This window comes from Sphaeramia orbicularis, chromosome 14 (genome assembly GCF_902148855.1).
Source record: "Sphaeramia orbicularis chromosome 14, fSphaOr1.1, whole genome shotgun sequence".
NCBI classification, from domain to species: domain Eukaryota; kingdom Metazoa; phylum Chordata; class Actinopteri; order Kurtiformes; family Apogonidae; genus Sphaeramia; species Sphaeramia orbicularis.
In genome coordinates this window covers 33,387,217-33,406,831 of record NC_043970.1, presented here as the reverse complement: position 1 = coordinate 33,406,831, position 19,615 = coordinate 33,387,217, and the positions used below count along the sequence as shown (strand labels likewise).

Genomic DNA, 19,615 nt, shown 5'->3' with positions numbered 1-19,615 from the left:
TAATATCAGTAGTCTGTGCACAAATGTATTAGCATTATTTCAACACATTTCTATGCATTTCTTACAACTTTTTTTTTTTTTTTTTTTTATACAAAAATGGCCACTCATTTGACCCCCTAAGTAAATTTTAGCCGTTATATGCTCAACTTAAATTGTCCAAAAAAGTGACTTCAGTACCTTTAGCACCAGGGTCTTCAATTTCACTTAATTAGCAGATTGTTAGATTCTTTGGTCACTGCTTTTAAACACCATGTGATGCTTTTTAGACAGAATGTGTTGTCATTAAGTCAGAGACTCTGGTCTTTTGAAGTCAATCAAGACAGAGAAAGAAAGGACAAGAGACAGGGAGAAAAACAGCAAAAGTTGAAAGAAAGGTGACACAGGGCAGAAAAGCTTTATGTGTGTGTTTAATCTGTAAGCCTCCACACACACTGAGCGTGGCAGGAGGCAGGCGGGAGATGGTACTGATGGAGCTCAGAGTGAGGGCAGCAGGCGGCTCGCTGCCAACATAAATCAGTGTCATGCCCTTGAGCCACACCTTGTTGAGGAACATGCCACTGAAGCGCTGTCCTTGTTTTCCACTGTCTGTCTGTTTACTTACACATAGTGGTCTGAAATGCTGGGACATGGACACTCATTTAAACTGGTTACTTTCTTATATATAAAAAGGCAACATGTGGTGTCACGCTCTCTGATTCCTTTGTCAAATGTTCTTTTTTTTCCTGAACCAGTGGTGGGAAGAAACATTGTATGATTACAGACATGAGGTACATCAGTATTTTATTTTCTTTATCACTTTATCTACTTTATAAATCTATTTCCACACCAAACTACCCTCTGTTCTATGAGGAAAACATTGTACTTCTTCCTCCAGTATATTCATCTGATAGTTTGTTACATATTTTAAACTGTGGTATTGTTGATATTCTTAAATTATTACCTTATTGTATTAGAAATTATGAGTTTAGACTCATATCTCCATGTCTCCTATTTGTCTCAATTATTATTTTCTTCTATGATGCGAGTTTTAACAGTTTTAATTAACTTTCTTCATTAATTTTAATGGTTGGTTCATTATGTGTTTGTCTTGGTTGTATTTATGTTTTTTGGCTGCATACTGTACTTGGTGCAGCACATTGTGCTTCCACCTGGAATGGAATGTGCTATATATACATAAAGTTTTGCTTGCTAATAATTATTTACATAAAGCTTCAGGGTTTGATAGTTTTAGCATCACTGGGCAAATAATTCCATAATTATCTTTCAGCATCCCAGCCAGCATGTCCATGTGGGCCCCAGAAGGGTTACCTTTGGGCTGCATATAAGGGCCCCATTTGGGTTTGTCCACAGTTTCCATGGTGACCCCACATGTGGTTGCCCATATCAGAATCAGAATCAGAGATCTGAGTATCTTATATTATTTATTCTTCAAATTATTTTATCCCATGATATTTATCTTCCATGTCATTTGCACTACTTCTCATGTTATTCACACTACTTAAATTCTATGTTTTACAAATATCTTAGTTTGCAATACTTTTTATTTTTTAATGTAAATAACTGTGCCTTTTACTGATATTTGTTGTCTGTCTAAACTCTTGCACTGAACCTGAAAGCTTTGCCTCAATTTTGTTGTACAATGACAATAAAGAGATTCTGATTCTGATATGGGCGACCACATGTGGGGCCACCATGGAAACTGTGGACAAACCCACATGGGACCCTTATATGCAGCCCAGCTCTAACCCTTCTGGGGCCCACATGGACATGCTGGCTGGGATATTATAATTCAAGTGGTCTGAGAGGATATGAGAGTAGTGCATCTAGTCTTTGTCTTTTTTACAGCCCATAGAAAATCTACTCATAATGCCCTGATTTTGTCAAATCCCAGGCCTTTTTAGACCAGTAGGACAGCTAAAGATGTGACTGACAGATGTAATTACCAATCACTGATCAGATTTCATCATACACCACCTGAACACCATCCTACTGCTCTAATCTGTGTCTCAAAATATGGCTGACTTTTCCAAAACAGTATGAAACATCAGGTTTGATTTAGAGAAACTGCAAAAGGAAGAGGTGCATTTTAACTCTTTCAGTGCCATGGGCCGATTAAATCGGCTTTGGAGAACACGCCATATTTGTGTACAAACAAACCATCCACCCCCATTTCTTTCTCACATTTCGATGACATTCTTTCAAATCTTCTTGCAAATTACGATCAATAATGAATCGGCTGCATCTGGTGCGTTTTGAATCTAAGTAGCAATCGGTCGGATGTTACCGAGCGGTTTTGACCAAGGAAGAGCTCGTGTTTCGTTTTCTGCTTGGGAAATTTTATGAATGAATTTATGAATGAAATCATATGCAAATTAGATGGCCATTTTGTAGTAATATCGTAAACACAGCGATCTGTCAAAACAGTCCCATCTGCTAGAAAATGAGTTCTGATGGCGATTCAGACTTCGATTATAAAAATGACGCAAAATACTGAAAAACGGCCAAATTCTGTGGCACTTTTAAGGCTTATTAGCCCCTTAACTGTCTGGCACCGAAAGAGTTAAAACTGTGATGTTTTTCTGCCTGATTTCATGTAAGTAACATTTTAATGGGAGGATTGTAACTCTTAAAGGCATGAACATGGTTATACTATAGAAACTTTAACATAAGAAAGTGAATTCCTCTTTCACCACTGCCCAAAACTGTCCAGAACAACCAACTAAAGACCAACAACAACACTTTTTTTTCTCTTACCATCCTTTAATCACACCTTTTGTGTGTTATGAAAGCCTAAAGCTCAAAACTTTTTCTTTTACAACACTCAAGTCATAATTTCAACAAACCATTAAAACCAAAACTAACTTCAGACATGCACGTTTTGTCCAGCTACATCTTTGCCTTTAAAAGAACAGTAAAGAGAAGAGGGTGACTGAATTGCTTTCACTTTAACACTAACCAGATGGTCACCGCCAACACAGATTTGTACAATTACTGACCTGAGTCACAAATTTAAAAACAATAATAAAATAAAACAGAAAACATGATAACACTAACTGCAAGATGAATATAAGGCATTAAAATGTACTGAAAACTGTCCTAAAACTAACTTCTGCGTCACCAAGTCAAGGCTTTTTGTTTGTATGTCATTAAATTAAATGTTATTTCCATCAGCCTTCTAGTGTTTCACAGATGGTCTGTTGAGAGAAATGAACAACTAAATATCAGTCTTTTGTTTGGCTGCCATTTAATCAGATGAATCACTGGCAGTCCCTCTGCTGCCTCATTCAGATACGCCTTTATCTCGCTGACAGAAAAAGTCGGACGCTGGTCAGAGACCAGAGGGAGACGTACTGAATCACTGGGCGTCTGTCTCAAAGACTAAGATCAAGTTCGGCTTGCCAGTTTGCGGATGTTACTGATGAGTCTCCTGCTGTATTCCCGGTGGTCGATCGGTAGGACTTCCATTACGGTTACCTTCACGCGACTCTCATCCTGAGGAAAGAAGGAAAAGCTGTTACGGAAAAATGAAAATCCAGCATGTACGAGACAAATTACTTAAGGATGAATATAAAATGATCAGTGTTACAACAGAAAAGATTTTACAGTAACAGCTTCCATTTTGTCAGCACACCCCCCCTTTCAACAAAGAGCATCAAAAATGGACTTTATACTCTTAGGCCTCAGATTCTGAAAATCAAGTAGTTAGCTGTATAATTCTCATTTCCCATACAACACAAAGTACAAAGTTAAACAATGTCACATCATTCGCCATTCAAATCAAATGCTTTGGCTGCATGTTGAATCTAAAATGGGGCTTTACAACACAAACCTGAATCTGTATCAAATCTGGTGATGCTTGAAAAAAATGAAGAGAGGCTACAGATGCACACACAGTAACTTACACATTCCAAGACTTCTACACTTCTACTTAGTTACCTTATTTTCATTGTTTGAATTCTGTACAATACAAACATAAAGGACATTTGGGAAACACTGACTATTAAAAACCTTTGTGACTAACAATCGGTTTTAGTAATGTGACGTTGAAATGAAAATTGTCGATTTTTCCCCATTTATCATGACACTGTTCTTCTTGAGTCCTCACTCTATGGGTCAGAATCTCCATCTCAAATATTCCATTCACACTTTTGTAGCCAGTCGTTAGTTGTAGGTGGTTCTAATCTGCACCATTTTTTTGGTAATAGCCTTTTTACAGGCTGTTAATAGTATTTTAAACAAACATCTAACATTTTTGATTACATTATTATAAAGTAAGTACATTATAAAGTACAACATTAGGGAAAAAGACATTTAATTTGCCTTTATATTCGGTATTGTTCAAATATGTGCACACACATTTTATGATAATGCTTAGGCAGCACAATTCAGTGTCAGTAGGAATACTTAGTAACAAGACTCCATAACAAAGATGTATTGCACATAATATATCATTATATTTTGCAGTGGCTTCTCATAATGATGTGGAGGCCTAAAATTTCCATTATAATCAGAGTCACTGAAAGAGGGATTAATCCAAAGACAATTTATTAATCAATTAGTAATTCAGACAGTATATCTGGAAACAAGGGCTTCACATTTTCTATTATCTCATATGTGATTCAGTTCCTCTATTAATATTTTTAATTTGCATCTTCCTGAGAATACCAGGCAAATTAAACTTTACAGGGGGTTGTCAAGACAAAGGTTCCACTTGACAAAAAGTGACAATTTATGTTAAAACAATGGTCTTCTAAAGGACGGGGTACTGCGGGAGTGAGGGTTTATTCATTTATGTGGACTAATACTCCAATCACATCTGGAGAAAACAATTACCCAGTGGCCTAAAATTCACCTCTGTTCACAGAATGCAATTTCACATGACAAAGTGGGAAGCTGGGTACTGCACCAAGGGATTAAATGGCAAAACTTCTGAGCGGCAGCACACGGGGAGAACACGGACGCACACTCCCGCCGAGTGGATCAGATTATTATGTAGTCAAAATTCACATGAGATGAATCTAGGAGGAATCCTGTGGAGAAACCTGACAATGAAACTGTAAGGAAAAGCAGGATGATGCACAGCTCAGTTGTGAGCTTTTATTGAAGCCATTTGTTATAGTCGGATTCACGTATTTGGTAATGGTTGCTATGGATACACACACCGTAACCTGTTCACACAATCTTTTTCAGTGCAAACACATTCACTGGTAAACCATCACAAAGACTTCAAATTCATGCACTTTTTATCTCTACAAGGTCCATCCATCCTATTTATAGTTACAACGCGACATCGCAGGAACACCTTGAAAGAACGTGGCACAAACATGAACACTGATGCAACCACACCATAGTGGTCAAAGGTCAAGGGTCAGTGTGACCTCATGTCTGTCTGTAAATGCCTCAATAGTAAATTCGCTTCTTTTATAAGCATGATGTATTTCAATGCTTCCTATTAAAGCAGAAGTTTATTTTGCAAGGACCTCTGGCACTAAGGAGCACTATGTGATAAATGACACAGATGAATGAAAAAGTGAAAGTAAACACACAGGACAGAACCAGTGAATGATGAAAAAAAAGGTGAATGGATACAAACAGGAGAACAAACAGTGTGTTTAGCTTCAGTCAAGAGCAGCAACAAAGTATGTTAGTGCATGAATGTGCATCTAACAGTTTCTTATAATACAAGGTGTCCCATAAGTCTCCATACATAGGAGACATAATACATTCCATACATATATGGTTCTAACACGTATTTCTTTATATTTCTTCTTTATAGTTCTTCAGCAGACATGCATTGAAATGTGTTCCCGACAAAATGGCAGTCATATAGAGCATATTATACAAATAAAAATGGTTTATGTCAAGAAACGTTTATTTTTCCTATGTATGGAGACTTATGGGACACCCTGTATGTTAACTGTTAATGTGGTGGTGGATTGATATGGAAGCTAAGATAATAAAAGGTTTTTAGTCAGATTTATGTATTGTCTATCTTCTACATAGGTTAATGACCCAAATGATAGTGAATCCAACTGAAGAAACCATCAGTCTGGACTAACTTGTTTAGAATGGATGCTACATTGTTTTTTTTGAAGGTGGTATCTCAGGAACACAGTGAGGGAATGTTTGATACAAATGTTCACTTGAACCCAAGGATGATTTCATTACGTTTTGGCGGCCAGTATGGAGTGTAATTGAAAAAGCTGAAAATATTATGATGCAAGAAGAGTAAATGCATGTGATTAAACTTCCAGTTCTTGTTTCTGTGAAATCCAAAAGTTTCACTCTGTTTACATGGTCGGTAATATTCCACTGTTATTCCCATTTCTAATTTAGATCATGTAAATACACCGCCTGGTTATTCTAAATTATGCCTTATTCTGAATTCAGCATTTTTGACACTTAAAATCAGTGGCAGCTCCTCAACAGAAGGTGCTAAAGCGCCGCCCCACCTGTCTCGCATGAAGAAGACGATAGGAATCACGTAAAATAATTTTACAAAAACATTAATAAATGACCAAAGACCAATAATAACCAATAAATGAGCTACACATGGTACAGCCTGTGAGTACTATGTATAATCTGCATTCAAGTGGAGTTTAAAAATGTTTTCAGTCGTTTAGTGAGCGGTCAGGTCACACGTTTCCTGTTCGGGGCCAAAAATCTATGCTCAAGGCTCTCCGTTCACCATAATGGACTCAAGTTATAAATGATGCGTACACAGTAGATTCCTTCTAATACAAGAGATACGACAGCCTCGGGGTGCAAAAAATTACGCACAAGCACCACCCACAGGAGTAAACGTCACATCCCGAAAAGAATCAAGACCGTCCTCAGACACAGAATCAGCGAATAGCTCCTTAGCTAATACTACTGTAGACGGATAGATGGATGAAATTTACATATAAAAAATAACTGACTAATCACACATATTTATTTTAATTTAAACTAGTATTTCAAAATAGTGCATGTACTTTGATGCATGCTGGTGGTACTATGTGGTTAGTGCAGCTGAAAACTGACTTGCATATTGCGCCCCACCAAAAAATAATTTCACCAGCCTCCACTGTTTAAAATATGCTGATATGATCCAGCTTTGCAACACCTGGTCTCTTGTCTGTTTACAGTAAATTCTGAGTTTTGTTTTCAAACCATCGGGTAAACAGTCTCCAAGGCTGCTCAAAGAAAATCCCACAATTTTGGTGTACTATTCTGAAACATCATAAAATAGGATTTGAACAGGGTTTTGGATATGCGCAAATATTCCAACACTGTCCTCTACAACAAGGTTGTTGTGCAGTGAAAGGAAAGTTATGATTTCATGGTGGAGCAAATAATTGAAAATATGTGTGGAATATTAATTTCTTTCTTTCCTTTCTGTGTGGAGTTTGCATGTTCTCCCCGTGTCTGCGTGGGTTCTCTCCGGGTACTCCGGCTTCCTCCCACCATCCAAAGACATGCACTAATAGGTTAATTGGTTAATCTAAATTGCCCATAGGTGTGAATGTGAGAGTGATTGTTTGTCTCTATATGTCAGCCCTGCGATGAACTGGCGACTTGTCCAGGGTGTACCCCCGCCTTCGCCCCTATGTAGCTGGGATAGGTTCCAAGCGACCCCCGTGACCCTAGTGAGGATAAAGCGGGTTCAGAAAATGAATGAATTAATTAATTTCTTTAGCCGTCTATTCTGATAAGCGGGGATATTGTCGTTTTAGGGGTAAGCACAAAACAATGATTATTTTATGCATCTGAACATACAATGACATGTCAGGTGAACTACTTTTTAAACATATGAAAGCTGTTGCAGGTTTACGATTTGTTGTCTCTGTCCTTTACATGGAGTCGATTCTGATCACATAAGTAATGTACAACATACGCCTCCAACACCCATATGGCTTTGACTGTTTCAAGGAGAGACCTTGACACTGAAGTTAACACTTTTCACCATATAAGAGTCTTCTCAAAGCATTTTCCCATGAGCAGATGAAGCCAAAGGGCCTGGATGTGATGCTGCCAAGGACTTTTAAAGAGCGTGGCTGTTGATGATATAAAAAGAGCTGTGTGTGTGTGTGTGTGTGTGTGTGTGTGTGTGTCTCATAATGACCTGTCTGTTGCAATAAGCATGGAAAAACAGGCCCTTTCTGACACTAATATATATTCATGGAGACAAAAATCAATTCATTCACTTCAGATAGACAAAGGCAGGTGCACAGATGAGTGTGTAGCTGCACAAACAGGTGTACGAAACAAACAAGTTGGGAACGGGTTCAAAAACAGAGATTTGGACTCACTGTAGTGCATCTAGTTAAGTAGAAATCAGATACACCTTCCCAAATTCTGAGCGAATCAGAAACATTTGAGTGTCTTACAACAAAATGCAAATGACATGTTTATAAGAAAAAAAGCCCTAATCTGTGTTATTTGAAGTCAATTTAATCTTGGAAATGAAATCTTCGCTATCATCTGAATCCCATTAACTTCACGTGATGCAGAAAGCCTCTTCACCTTTAACACAATCAACAGACTGATGACTAATTTCATTCAGTTGTAATTATCTTAGACTTTCAATCCATCCTTCTGTGTTTCCAAGCTTTATTTGAACATTTAGCCGTCTGAGGTGCAGAGTAGATGTTGCCACAGTATTTAAAAGCAGCTATCTTCTTTCCAACATCACTGACATTTCTTGTGCTGCTATAATGGAATAAAATGCCACTTTCTTTTCAGCAGCACTGCTGATTTTATAGAAAGCGCTCTGTCACTTTCCTACATATATACATTTCTCTTCTGTCTGGTCTGGATAATTACCTGATTTTTACTTGACTATTAGTTTTTCTGATAATAGCTCACCTTGCTGTAATTCTTCTTCTTGAAAAGTCTTACCAACTGAAGTTCAGAATGCAATGAATGGATTAAATATAGAATAGTGGAGCAGGACGTGATGGTATGGAAAATAAGTGCATTAAATCTGCTTCCCACTTCTTTTCTTTTATTTGTTCTTTAGTTTGTCACTCCATTGTTGATGTAGCATGTGTTAAAATGAGATGGTATGTCTTAAAGGGGATCATCAAGAAAGACAGAAAGAAAGAGAGATAGAAAGAGAGAAAGACAGAAAGAGAGAGAAAGTAAGAGAGAAAGAGAAAGAAAGAAAGAGAAGGACAGAAAGACAGAAAGAAAGAAAAAGTAAGAAAGATAAAGAAAGAGACAAAGAAAGTAAGAAAGAGAAAGAAAAAGACAGAAAGACAAAGAAAGACAGAAAGAAAGAAAGAAAGAAAGAAAGACAGAAAGACAAAGACAGTAAGAAAGAAAAAGAGAGAAACAAACAAACAAATGAATTGGTCATGAATTAGTAGATAGTCAGTTCCATTAGATGAGGATGTGCCATATGTTGTGTGGTCACCATAGTTACCATAGTAGACAGTACCTGATCACCGAACTGTGATATTTCCATTACCTGGATCAGATTACCTTTGGTGGTCAGGTCAGTCCACACAGTCCTACTATAAATATACAAGTCAGCCTGGCAATAAAAGTAAAAGCTGCAACAATGGAACCAGTGGGAGTATCACTAAGCAACAGGCTTGTCTTCACTATGATGACAGAAACTTTTGGGGATTTTGAAGCATTGTGCTTATTAAATCCAAAAGGCAGTAGTTTATCATCCTTGCTAGCCCTAAAATAACACAACCTTCAATGTGTATGCAAAAAAAGTTCAAGAAAAGTATTATCCTAAGCACAGTTGTGTTTCCTTTGTGCGCCCTTGTTATGAAAAATGACAGAGCACAAGTGTTTGTTACTTCATTAATCTTGTTAAGCACTGACATTTCATTGTATTGTTCTATTTTCATGGAAACACTGTGGTAGATGTCTGATCTTTCTGTCTTACTTCTGCAGGACTAGAAGAAAGAACCGAGGCGGAGTTGGAGACGCACGCTGCAAATCATAGACACTGCTCTGCTCTCATCTTATTGATTCACAGGCTTTGAAATAAAAACATAAATTCTCACTAACAACCACTGAAAATAAATTCCGAGGACAGTGATGAAAGTTATGTAGAATGTGAGAACTTGTTAATTATATTTTCCAGACGAGGCATCTGAATTGTATTGTCAGCTAATCTGTCTGTCGAAGCGACCGCTAGATGCACTGTGGATATTCACTGGAGGACATTTCATGATTCAAAGACACTCCATTCCTTTTCTTCATTACTGTTTTGTCAAGGTAATGAACACGGCAGATTTTATTTTTTATTTTTCTTACTTATATAAAGATGTAAAACAACTATATCGTGGACTAACATTACATTCTAGGTTTTCTTTGTAGTTCTAGGTTCAACTGGGCTGGTTTTGCTCTTCTGAAAATGTTTCAGTTGTAATAACTGGTGGGGGAAACTGGACTTATAAACCTGGGGGGGGAGTGGTCTGTGTAGGTGTTTATCCATATGCTAATGAACTTCAGTGTTAGGGTCGTAGAGAGGGGGCTGGCCCTGGGGGTCAGGGTCATTGGTGGGTATTGTGTTACTACGGCCCTGTCCACATGAAAACGGTTTCGTTCAGATCCACAAAAGTTTTGTATCGGATAGATCTTTCGTCCACATTGAACCGGGGTTTTCAGTCACTGAGGCCACAACTTTTTGAAACCGGGTCCCAAAGTGTATAATGCTGAAATAGCCGGTTTCACGTCTTTGTCTGTATGACTAAATCGCAAATTTTCTAAAATGATGATGTCATAGCCCCACCTCTATAACCTTTCACCCGGAAAGCAAGACGCCACTTCACAACAACAACAACAAATAACAACAATGGTGGACTACAGAATAGTGCTCGTGTTACGACAGCTATTGAGCTTAATGGAAATATTGAATCCAAATCTTCAGCTACTCTTTCATTACAATGAGCAACAAACAACCATAGATAACAATATTCACTACATGCTCTTGGATCTACTATGGAGAAGGGCAACCAGAGGGGCAACCAGGAAGAAATATTGGATCAGACCTGGTAGAACCAAGTAAGCTTAATGTGCATGCTCCACGTCTTCTCTGTTTTTTGTGAGAGCATTCCAACGCCACATACAAGCCTGGCATTTGTACTACATCATCTTCAGTCATTTTCAGTGGTTTTGTGTGGACGTAGATATGTCCTGAAACAACTTTGTGTTTATGGAGCTCTTTTTGAAAATGACGGAGAAAATGATTGGATAGGAAAAGACTAAGTTTCGTGTGAACATGGCCTAGAACTGAAGAAACCTCTTGGATGAGAGACAAAATGTTTTCAAAAGTGCGAAACCAGTCCAGTTGAACCTAGAAGAACTACCAAGAAGAACAATGACCTGGGCAAATGAGCACCTACACAGACATGACAGTCTAATGCTACATTCTAATTCACAGGAGGATGAACCCTGTTACACACAGAACGTACCCTGGAGAACATACTGTGTTCTGAACTTTATTCCTGTTAGTCATCACTCTTGTTATTTTTATTTAAAGCTTTTGTTTTTGTTTTTTTTTTTGAAAACAGAAGAGCAGATCCCCTACTGTCTGGGGCTTTGAAGTCATTCTTGTTGGATCATAAGTAGCAGCAGTACACTGACATTTTAACAGTCAAGCTTGTCTCACTACAAAAGTGAAAATTACTTTCACTTCAACAAACCCAGATGTTCAATTAGTCTACAGTTACACAAATGTGCACTCATGTGTAAGACTGAAAGCCAAGAGTTTGTGTTTCTCTCCAAATATTTTTTACATGACTCCACAGACCTTGAAAAGGTCTTTTGAACCCTGTGTTGCATTTCATGTAGGTTTTCATTGACTCGAGACACATCCTGAGCTCATCCTACAGCTCAATCATTCCTTTCAGACTGTTCGTATGTGCCCTGAGTAGCAAATTAGCCTCTAAATAATTAAGCTAATTAGGCTTAGACAGACAATAGCTAAATGCTAATTAACGTCTAATTAAGAGAAATGAATCCACAGCTGTATTTGTTTTCTATCCAAAGTGCACTGGCTACATTACAACTCCCTTGTCACTATAATACTAATTGAACTGATTTTGGATTCATGTTGTGTGACTGGCACTGTGTTGGGATTTTATAACATTTTGTGCATCTTGTTTTGTGGCTTGGCTTGCTTGGGTCTACAGTTCAGTGGAGCTAATGACATTCCTGCTTGTTACAAAACACATGCATGACATAGATTTATTAATTAAAACACATCACATTGCCTCATTCCTTGCAAAGGTGCGCCTTAAAGTGGGTTATAATTAATGTGCATTTTTTTTACGAAGCAAGTTCATTTGCAACAAGTATTTTATTTAATAGCTAGGAACGCATCCGCACCTACGGTAGAGCCTAAAGGGTTTAGGCCCCAGTGATGATCTTGTCAAGATTAAACAAGGTTTAGTACCTTTCACAACAACAAAACAGTATGCTTTAAATTTCAGATTATCTTCCTCTTGTACATAACAAATATTTCACTGATGCAAATTTAATTTTCAGGCCTGTCTACATATCTGGTGCTTTAGATGTTTTTTTCTCCTATTGTCCCTCTCAGGCATATCTGATGGAGGAGATACACTTCTGTTTTAATTAATGCTGCAGTAATTATACAGCTGTCAACACCAGCTTTGCAAGTGTTTTACCATTTTATGAACTGAACTAGATTTAAGCTTTTCTATTTAGATTTTCTCCATGTGTCTAAGATTGTGTGCTGAAATACAGCCGACCAACCTGGCAGCACAGCACCTGAATTTATGGTCTAAAACTAAAGCTGCTCCAGTACCTGAGTGCTGTTTTTGTTATTTCATTTACTACCCCGCCCCCCAAAGGGGAGGCAAGGGTTTGTTTGTTTATTTGATTGTTAACACTCTAGCAGCAAAACTATTGGTTGAATTCATACCAAATTGGGGTTGGAATATATATGGTTACATTTTGGGAAAAGTAGGTCAGAGTTTAATTTTTTAATGAATTTTTTTTATCTTTTTTTCCCTCCCATTTACTTATAATGGGCAAAATTTCACATGTAAAACATATAAAAACATCAATTTTGTGTCAATTTACTTCAAACTTGGCTCATATATAGAAGCAATTGATATGCTGACATCACCACACACATTGACATGATGACATCAGCTGGATCGATGCCTGAATAAGCTACAATATGTGCAAGGGACGGGGTTTATTGTGCCTGGCACCACTTGTTTTTATACTTTTTACATTATTATTATTCTTTTTTTTTTTTTTTTTTTTTTTTTTAAGTAAAATAAGGTCACTTTCCGAAAGATTGTATATTTAAAAACAACCAAGGACAGCTGAGGTCTATTTAGCAATTTTCTTTTTGTCATGTCATTATAAAATGAACAGTAAATGAGGCCATTTATTGCTTTTACAACAATGGCACTTTTTGCCGTTTGGTTATTTTGTAAGCCAATTCATTCCAAACCATTATTAGGTGTATTGAAGGAATCAAATGCTTGCTGCTGTTTTCATTCAGAGCAGTGACAAGCAGACACAGACAAGCACTAGTCAATCAGTGTTGAGTATTCCTCTATGGCAGAGACCAGCAGAATTTGTACAATGATGGACAACAACAATGATGTGTCCATTGTATGCTGTTATATGCAGCCCTTTTATTCCCAGGATGCTAAATTGAACTGTATTGTCCCAAAATCTGTGATTCTATTTAGAGTTACTTACGTTGTAAGTCTCCAGCTTTACTTTGTTTTTAAAGATGTGAGTTGTGAAGTTGGCTTTCTGGAAGACTTCATCAAATGCAGCCTCATCCTCAGGGAGACAAAAGACAAGGTAAATACAAAGTCATGGCCAGTGGTTTACAGGAAGTAGTCTGCTGAAGTTAGACCTCCTGGAAAACTGCAAAGGCAATTTTCTTGTCAGATATGAACAACCTAGTTTAAGGAGGACTGTGTGTGGTGGTATTTGTGTGTTTGTGTGTGTTGATGTCTCACTGTGTCTCTGAGCTGTCCCAGTGTCTCTGCACTGTGACCTAACAGGACCTCAGCTGTCTCCTGGAAGCACGTCACCCACTGGTTATCCCCGAAGTCTGCCAAGTTAGCCTGAGAAACAGACAGACAGAGATGATGACGGAGGCAAACAGCTATGGTGTGTTGATACATGTGTGCTTGTGTGTATGTGTATTTACAGAAGTGATATTATCTCTAACAGTTGGCAGCAATGTTTGTGGTAAAAAAGCATTCATATTGTTTAATGTAAGGAATGTGTACTTACAGAAAGTAGAAGTCTGTATTTAAAGTTGGGGAATTCTCTACTACACTTTTCACAGCGATATAGTCCATTTTGTTGGTCGATGACCTTTTTGTTGCAGTCAGCAGACGGACACGCTTGGTACAGACAATTCTCCTTACGAGTATAAAGCAATGAGGCCACACAGCTGAAATAATCCGCCTGAACACAGATAAGAAAAATGGAACAATTAGTCAGACATGCCCATACAGCGGAAATGTCAGTAACAAAGCAAAGTAAACATGTAACATATGCATTAACATTTGCATTTAGATTTACCCATGAAGGCCTGAATGATTACAAATTAATTTGGACAAACCACTCAAATGCCAAGAAATCTGGAAATATAATTCAATTATTTTGTATTAAGAAAATAGTGTGAAGCGACAAAATAAAAGACACTTAGAAAGTCTCATTAACACTGTTAGAGGTGAATTTGTTTCCCCTTTTAGCAGCTAATACTAGTTTCCTTAGCATCCATCGGACTGTTGATGTCTCTTGCAGTACTGGCAGCATGGATACTGTGGTCAGAGCTGGATACTGAACTCCAAAATAGCAGCTGTTCTTTCCCAAAGACAGTGGACCACTATGGCACTACACTATTGTCTCAAGTCCCAGTGGGTGCACAGACTGTACACTGTGGTAGATTCAGAAATGTCTTTTCTGGGCTTTCAGTAGAGTGAACATATATAAAATCTGCATGTCATATAACATCTCTTTTATCATTATGGTTTCTTAGGCCTTGTACAACAGTTTAAAGGAGTGACATCTTGCTTTTTTAAATGGAATTATGCATTTTAAAACATTTCCCTATGATCTACATAAACTGTAAATGCTCTGATTGGGTCCGAATTCCTCATTAATTCAACACCACAGGTCCATCTTCTTCCCCATTTCTGAGTAATGAACCCAGAAAGGTCCTTTTGAGCGCTGGTGCCTTAAATGCAAATGAGCCACTTCACACCCCTCCCCCTCCAGGCTGTTGACTGTGCTGCTCTGTCCCGTTCAGCCACTTGTGTTCGTTAATACAACCAACAATTGAACATTTTAGGTAATCGGCTCGAAGTTTGGACATACAGTCTACTCTCGTTATACCGCCAACTTCCATTCACGGCCAAATTGGCGGTATAGCGAAAATGGCGTTACAACGGGTTGCGTCCATAATGTGCATGTCTTTACTATATGATGTCTATGCTGCCTCCGTTAACCCGTTCTAATTGCGTTTCTAAATAAATCTTGATTCTGTTATGTTGTAAGGGATCATTTAAAGTGGGGAAACATTTTAAGCATTATTATACCGTGTCGGGAAATGACACTCCATCATCTTGAGGCTTTGGCTTAATCCCACGTCCTGACCTACTGAGTGTTCTGTGATAAATGAACGGTGGCCGTTCCGTAGACCTACTCGTAGCTTGTCGCGATCAGCGTCTGGTGCGTTTGTTTCAGTGCATTGTTAAAATTTATGTGTACTCGATGGCAATCACGCTGGCGGTATAACGGTCGGGAAATCAATGGTATAAGTGTTGTTTGTGCATGGAACTGGGCTGGCGGATGGCGATAGGCGGAAATGGCGGTAGCTAATGGAATAATGCATTGGGGATTTTTGTGCAATGGTTTTGGTCGGCGGTGAGCGAAAATGGCGGTATAACGGTGGGCGGTTTAACGAGAGTAGACTGTATTTTCAGTTTTTACTACAACCGCTGCTGCTGACAACTAATTATGTCGTACTCGGAGAAATGTTCATCAGAAGTCTTGACCTTATATGTGCAAATGTCGTGACATAACTAGTTATAGACGTAACAAATTAAAAAGGAATTAAAAAGGGTTGTAGAAATCCACTCGACTTTCACCAAAATGAATATAAAGTTAGCTTTGCAGCACCTGGAGGGTTTAAATTCAAACTTTTTGAACAATTAGGGTCCAAATACACAAATAAATGTACCAAAGACTAATAAAAGTGGGTTTATTAAAAATATAACTCTTTTAACTCTGGTACTTGAACTGGTCTGTTTCAGGGTTTTTTGGAACTTTTGGTGCTATCTAGTGAATCAGTCTTCATTTTGAGCGGAACCATTCTAATCAAGGTCATTAACAGAGATGGTGCACAACACATTACCGCTGACAGTTCAGCTTTTTGTCAACATTTTCCAGTGTCTTATTCCTCAAATTTTGTATTTGTTCATTATTTCTTCTTGTGTCCAACTGAAACCAGCCTGCTTTTTTTCTTGTCCTATTTTCCAGCATTTCCTTTAACTCAGTTGATAAATAAATCAATACCAAGAACTGGGTTTAATCAGCATTTGTTGCACTCGCTTCCATGCTGTTTTCTTCCAGACTTCTTCATTGTTGCTGTTGTCTTTATTTTGTCTTTCCAACTGGTAGAATACAACCCGCCCACAATGGTTGACACTTCAGGTCAGGGGAAAACTTACTATTTTTTTTTGGTTCCAGCTGGAAACCAGTGTCTCAGCTTATTCATTTTATTTTTGAATTAAATGCTCAAAGTGAAGTTTGTAAAACAGAAGGATAACAGTTCCATATCAGCAGAAAATGGTTTCCGGACCACAGGGGATTTTAGGCTGCAGTACCATCAGTGGCCACTAGGGGAAGTAGAAAAGTGTGGGTACCATTTCCAGTTCTCTTATTAACACATCCATAATTGTCAAATATTGATAAAAAAAAATGAATATTATACTTAGCTGTCCTTGAAGGGACCTCACTGTTGTCTTCTTTTGTGGCATTTACATGCTTTTATCCATAATAGTAAATTAGAGGCTTTTGATCTTAAAAAATCTTTCTTGCTAATTGTTACAAAACAAAGCCCTTCACTAATTATATTCTCTCACAATAATGAAAAAGAGTAAGTTGGCATTCAGTCCATTTAAAATTGATTGTCCCTGGAAAATGTAATGTCTCATTTCAGGCAATTTTGAGCCCGAAAGCCTCAAAAAATAATTACGCCCATCCAGTAAAAAAAAGTCCCCTTGTTGTTTCTGAATGCACAAGTGCTTCGTAGACAGACTTAAGAGCAAAATTAACAAGGTGAAGAAGAACTTTCAAGTTAGGATAGTGGGAACTCTAGAGTCATGGCTTCGCAAAAGCAGTCTCAAAAGGTGTACAATGAATGAACCGGAACACAAGACACCTCATCAAAGCTGTTCATGTGGGAGGCTGCCCTTGGTAGTTGAACAAGATGGCAGGTGGCAAGAACAGAATGAGTCAGCGCTTGTGTAACTGACATCGAAGACAGAGTACGATGACCAGTTTTCAACCATTCAGGGCTTCATACTGTTGCTCGATGGTGTAAAACACCAGATGATCGTGAAGACTTGGACCAAAAAAATTTCAAGAATCATCAAAATGTTTCCTGTGAACTACAGAAAATCTCCATTGGACGATGTGTAAAGTATCAAAAACACGCGGAGATAAACCCTCTATGCGATACTTCCTCATTTATTATGGCTAGGATACTTCGGGGAATAAGCATACGATTCTCTGACACTTCTTTAATGAAATATATTGACACCCATCTAGAAGAAGTGCTGTGATTTCAGCATCAAGCTCCATTCTTTTCAGTAAGAGTTGTGCACAGTGGTGAAACAACAGTGCTTCTAGTTTTTATGACTTTGTCACTTCCTTCAACTCCAAAAGTCACTTTGGTCAAAGGCCCTGTGGCATTAGTTTTCCGCATCATGGGAGACCTGCAGAGAGACTCACTACTCCCTCTAGTGGTCACATAAATGTGCAAGACCAGAGGTGTCAAACTCACTTTTGTTCAGGGGCCACATACAGCCCAATATGAGCTCAAGGGGGCCAGACCCAAAAAATAATAACAGTGACAGAAGTAAAATTTAAGTAAGAGTCACATTATGAAGATGTTTACATCGACAACGCTTCCTTAAAAATTTGAATAACATGAACAACTTGAAATGTCTTAAAAAAATAAGTGCAAGTTTACAATATTTTGCCTCAGCTTATAAGTTACACATGTACAGATCACAGTGGATCTACAAAGGCACAAAGCATTTAGCCACAGAAATAACATTGCCAAAATTACACTTACTTCTCTTAAGACATTTCAGGTTATTCATATTTGCTCAGGTTATTCACATTTTTTGTGACAGGAATGTTTGTACATGTGAACATTTTCCTGTAGTTGTACTTTTTTCCAGTAAAACAAAGAGAAAAATTTGGGGTTGTCATTATTTATAGTTAGTATAATAGTGTTTTACTGGTCTGACCTACTTGAAATTGAATTTTTCTGTATGTGGCCACTGAACTAAAATGATTTTGACACCAACGACTGTTAATATTTTCAGTGTAATTTTTGCATTTCACAAATTCATCCCACGGATGGGACTGGACCCTTTGTCAGCTGGTTTTGGCCCACGTGCTGTATCTTTGGCACCTGTGCACTAGACTGTTGGTTTGGATATACAGCTCTACATTCTAATACATTGGCATTTTTGGCATTAATTCAGACCTCCTTCTAAACACTCTACTGAAAATTTAGGCAATTTTTTTTTTTACTACATACAGCCCCTTTAAACTTTAAACTCAACTTTGTAACACAGACAATGTCAACTCCTGTCAAGTCCTTCAACTGAATGTACACTGCAGGCACGACACCCTTCAACAGTTTTAAGAATGCGAATAAGCTGCTTAGGAAGAAAGAAAAACAAACAAAACATTAAATAAAATAAAAAATAAACTTAGATCAAACTTGGCATCATCGGTGGAACTGTTGCCAACAAGTGAGTCCAGCTGGTTGATGCATGCTGTTTACACATCTCTATTTGACTTCCAAACAATCTTGGAACAATTTAAAAAGAGAGCAGAGGGAGCATGAGAGCTCTCTGCATAATAGATGCAAGAGGAAAGCAGCTCTTTCTGCCTCTCTAATACATAAATTGTGCTAATGTACACACACTTGCATCACACCCACTAACGGACCAACACATACACGAATAGGATGCAAGGTTATATGCAAAAAGCCAAACTTACACATTTGCAATACAGATACAATGAGCTAAACTTCTTTCAGTTATGAATTTAAATTAAAGTGTACACAGTCAAACAGAATCAAATTAAAATGCAGCGATGTTGCGGTAATTTAAACAGATATTAGCACCTTAGGCAGCAGAACTCACACTGGTAAAATCAACAGCTAAAAAGGAAAGAAATGCTAATTCTGGGGGGAAAAGGCTATTCTCTCATCCTGTGGAGAAGCACGGCATTCGATTTCCATAAATATAAATATAAAGAATGCACACAGCAGATGAACTGTGTCTCATTGGGAAGACTCACACGTGTACATGCCTACATGCGCACATGTACACACTGATGTAAGCAAACATACATA

At 38.0% G+C, this 19,615-nt stretch overlaps 1 protein-coding gene across 2 annotated transcripts in view; it reads right to left on the bottom strand.

Annotated features, from left to right (window-relative positions):
* Positions 1–2,745: 2,745 nt before the first annotated feature.
* LOC115432997 (replication protein A 70 kDa DNA-binding subunit-like) overlaps positions 2,746–19,615 on the bottom strand; it is a 44,276-nt gene continuing 27,406 nt past the window's right edge. For both annotated transcript variants that reach the window (XM_030154148.1, XM_030154149.1), the window contains exons 14-17: positions 14,239–14,415; positions 13,959–14,066; positions 13,690–13,776; positions 2,746–3,492 (exon numbers count right to left, since the gene is read on the bottom strand). In XM_030154148.1, the coding sequence (XP_030010008.1) occupies positions 3,385–3,492; positions 13,690–13,776; positions 13,959–14,066; positions 14,239–14,415 (480 nt within the window). In that variant the 3' untranslated portion in view covers positions 2,746–3,384. The remainder of the gene's footprint in view (positions 3,493–13,689; positions 13,777–13,958; positions 14,067–14,238; positions 14,416–19,615) is intronic.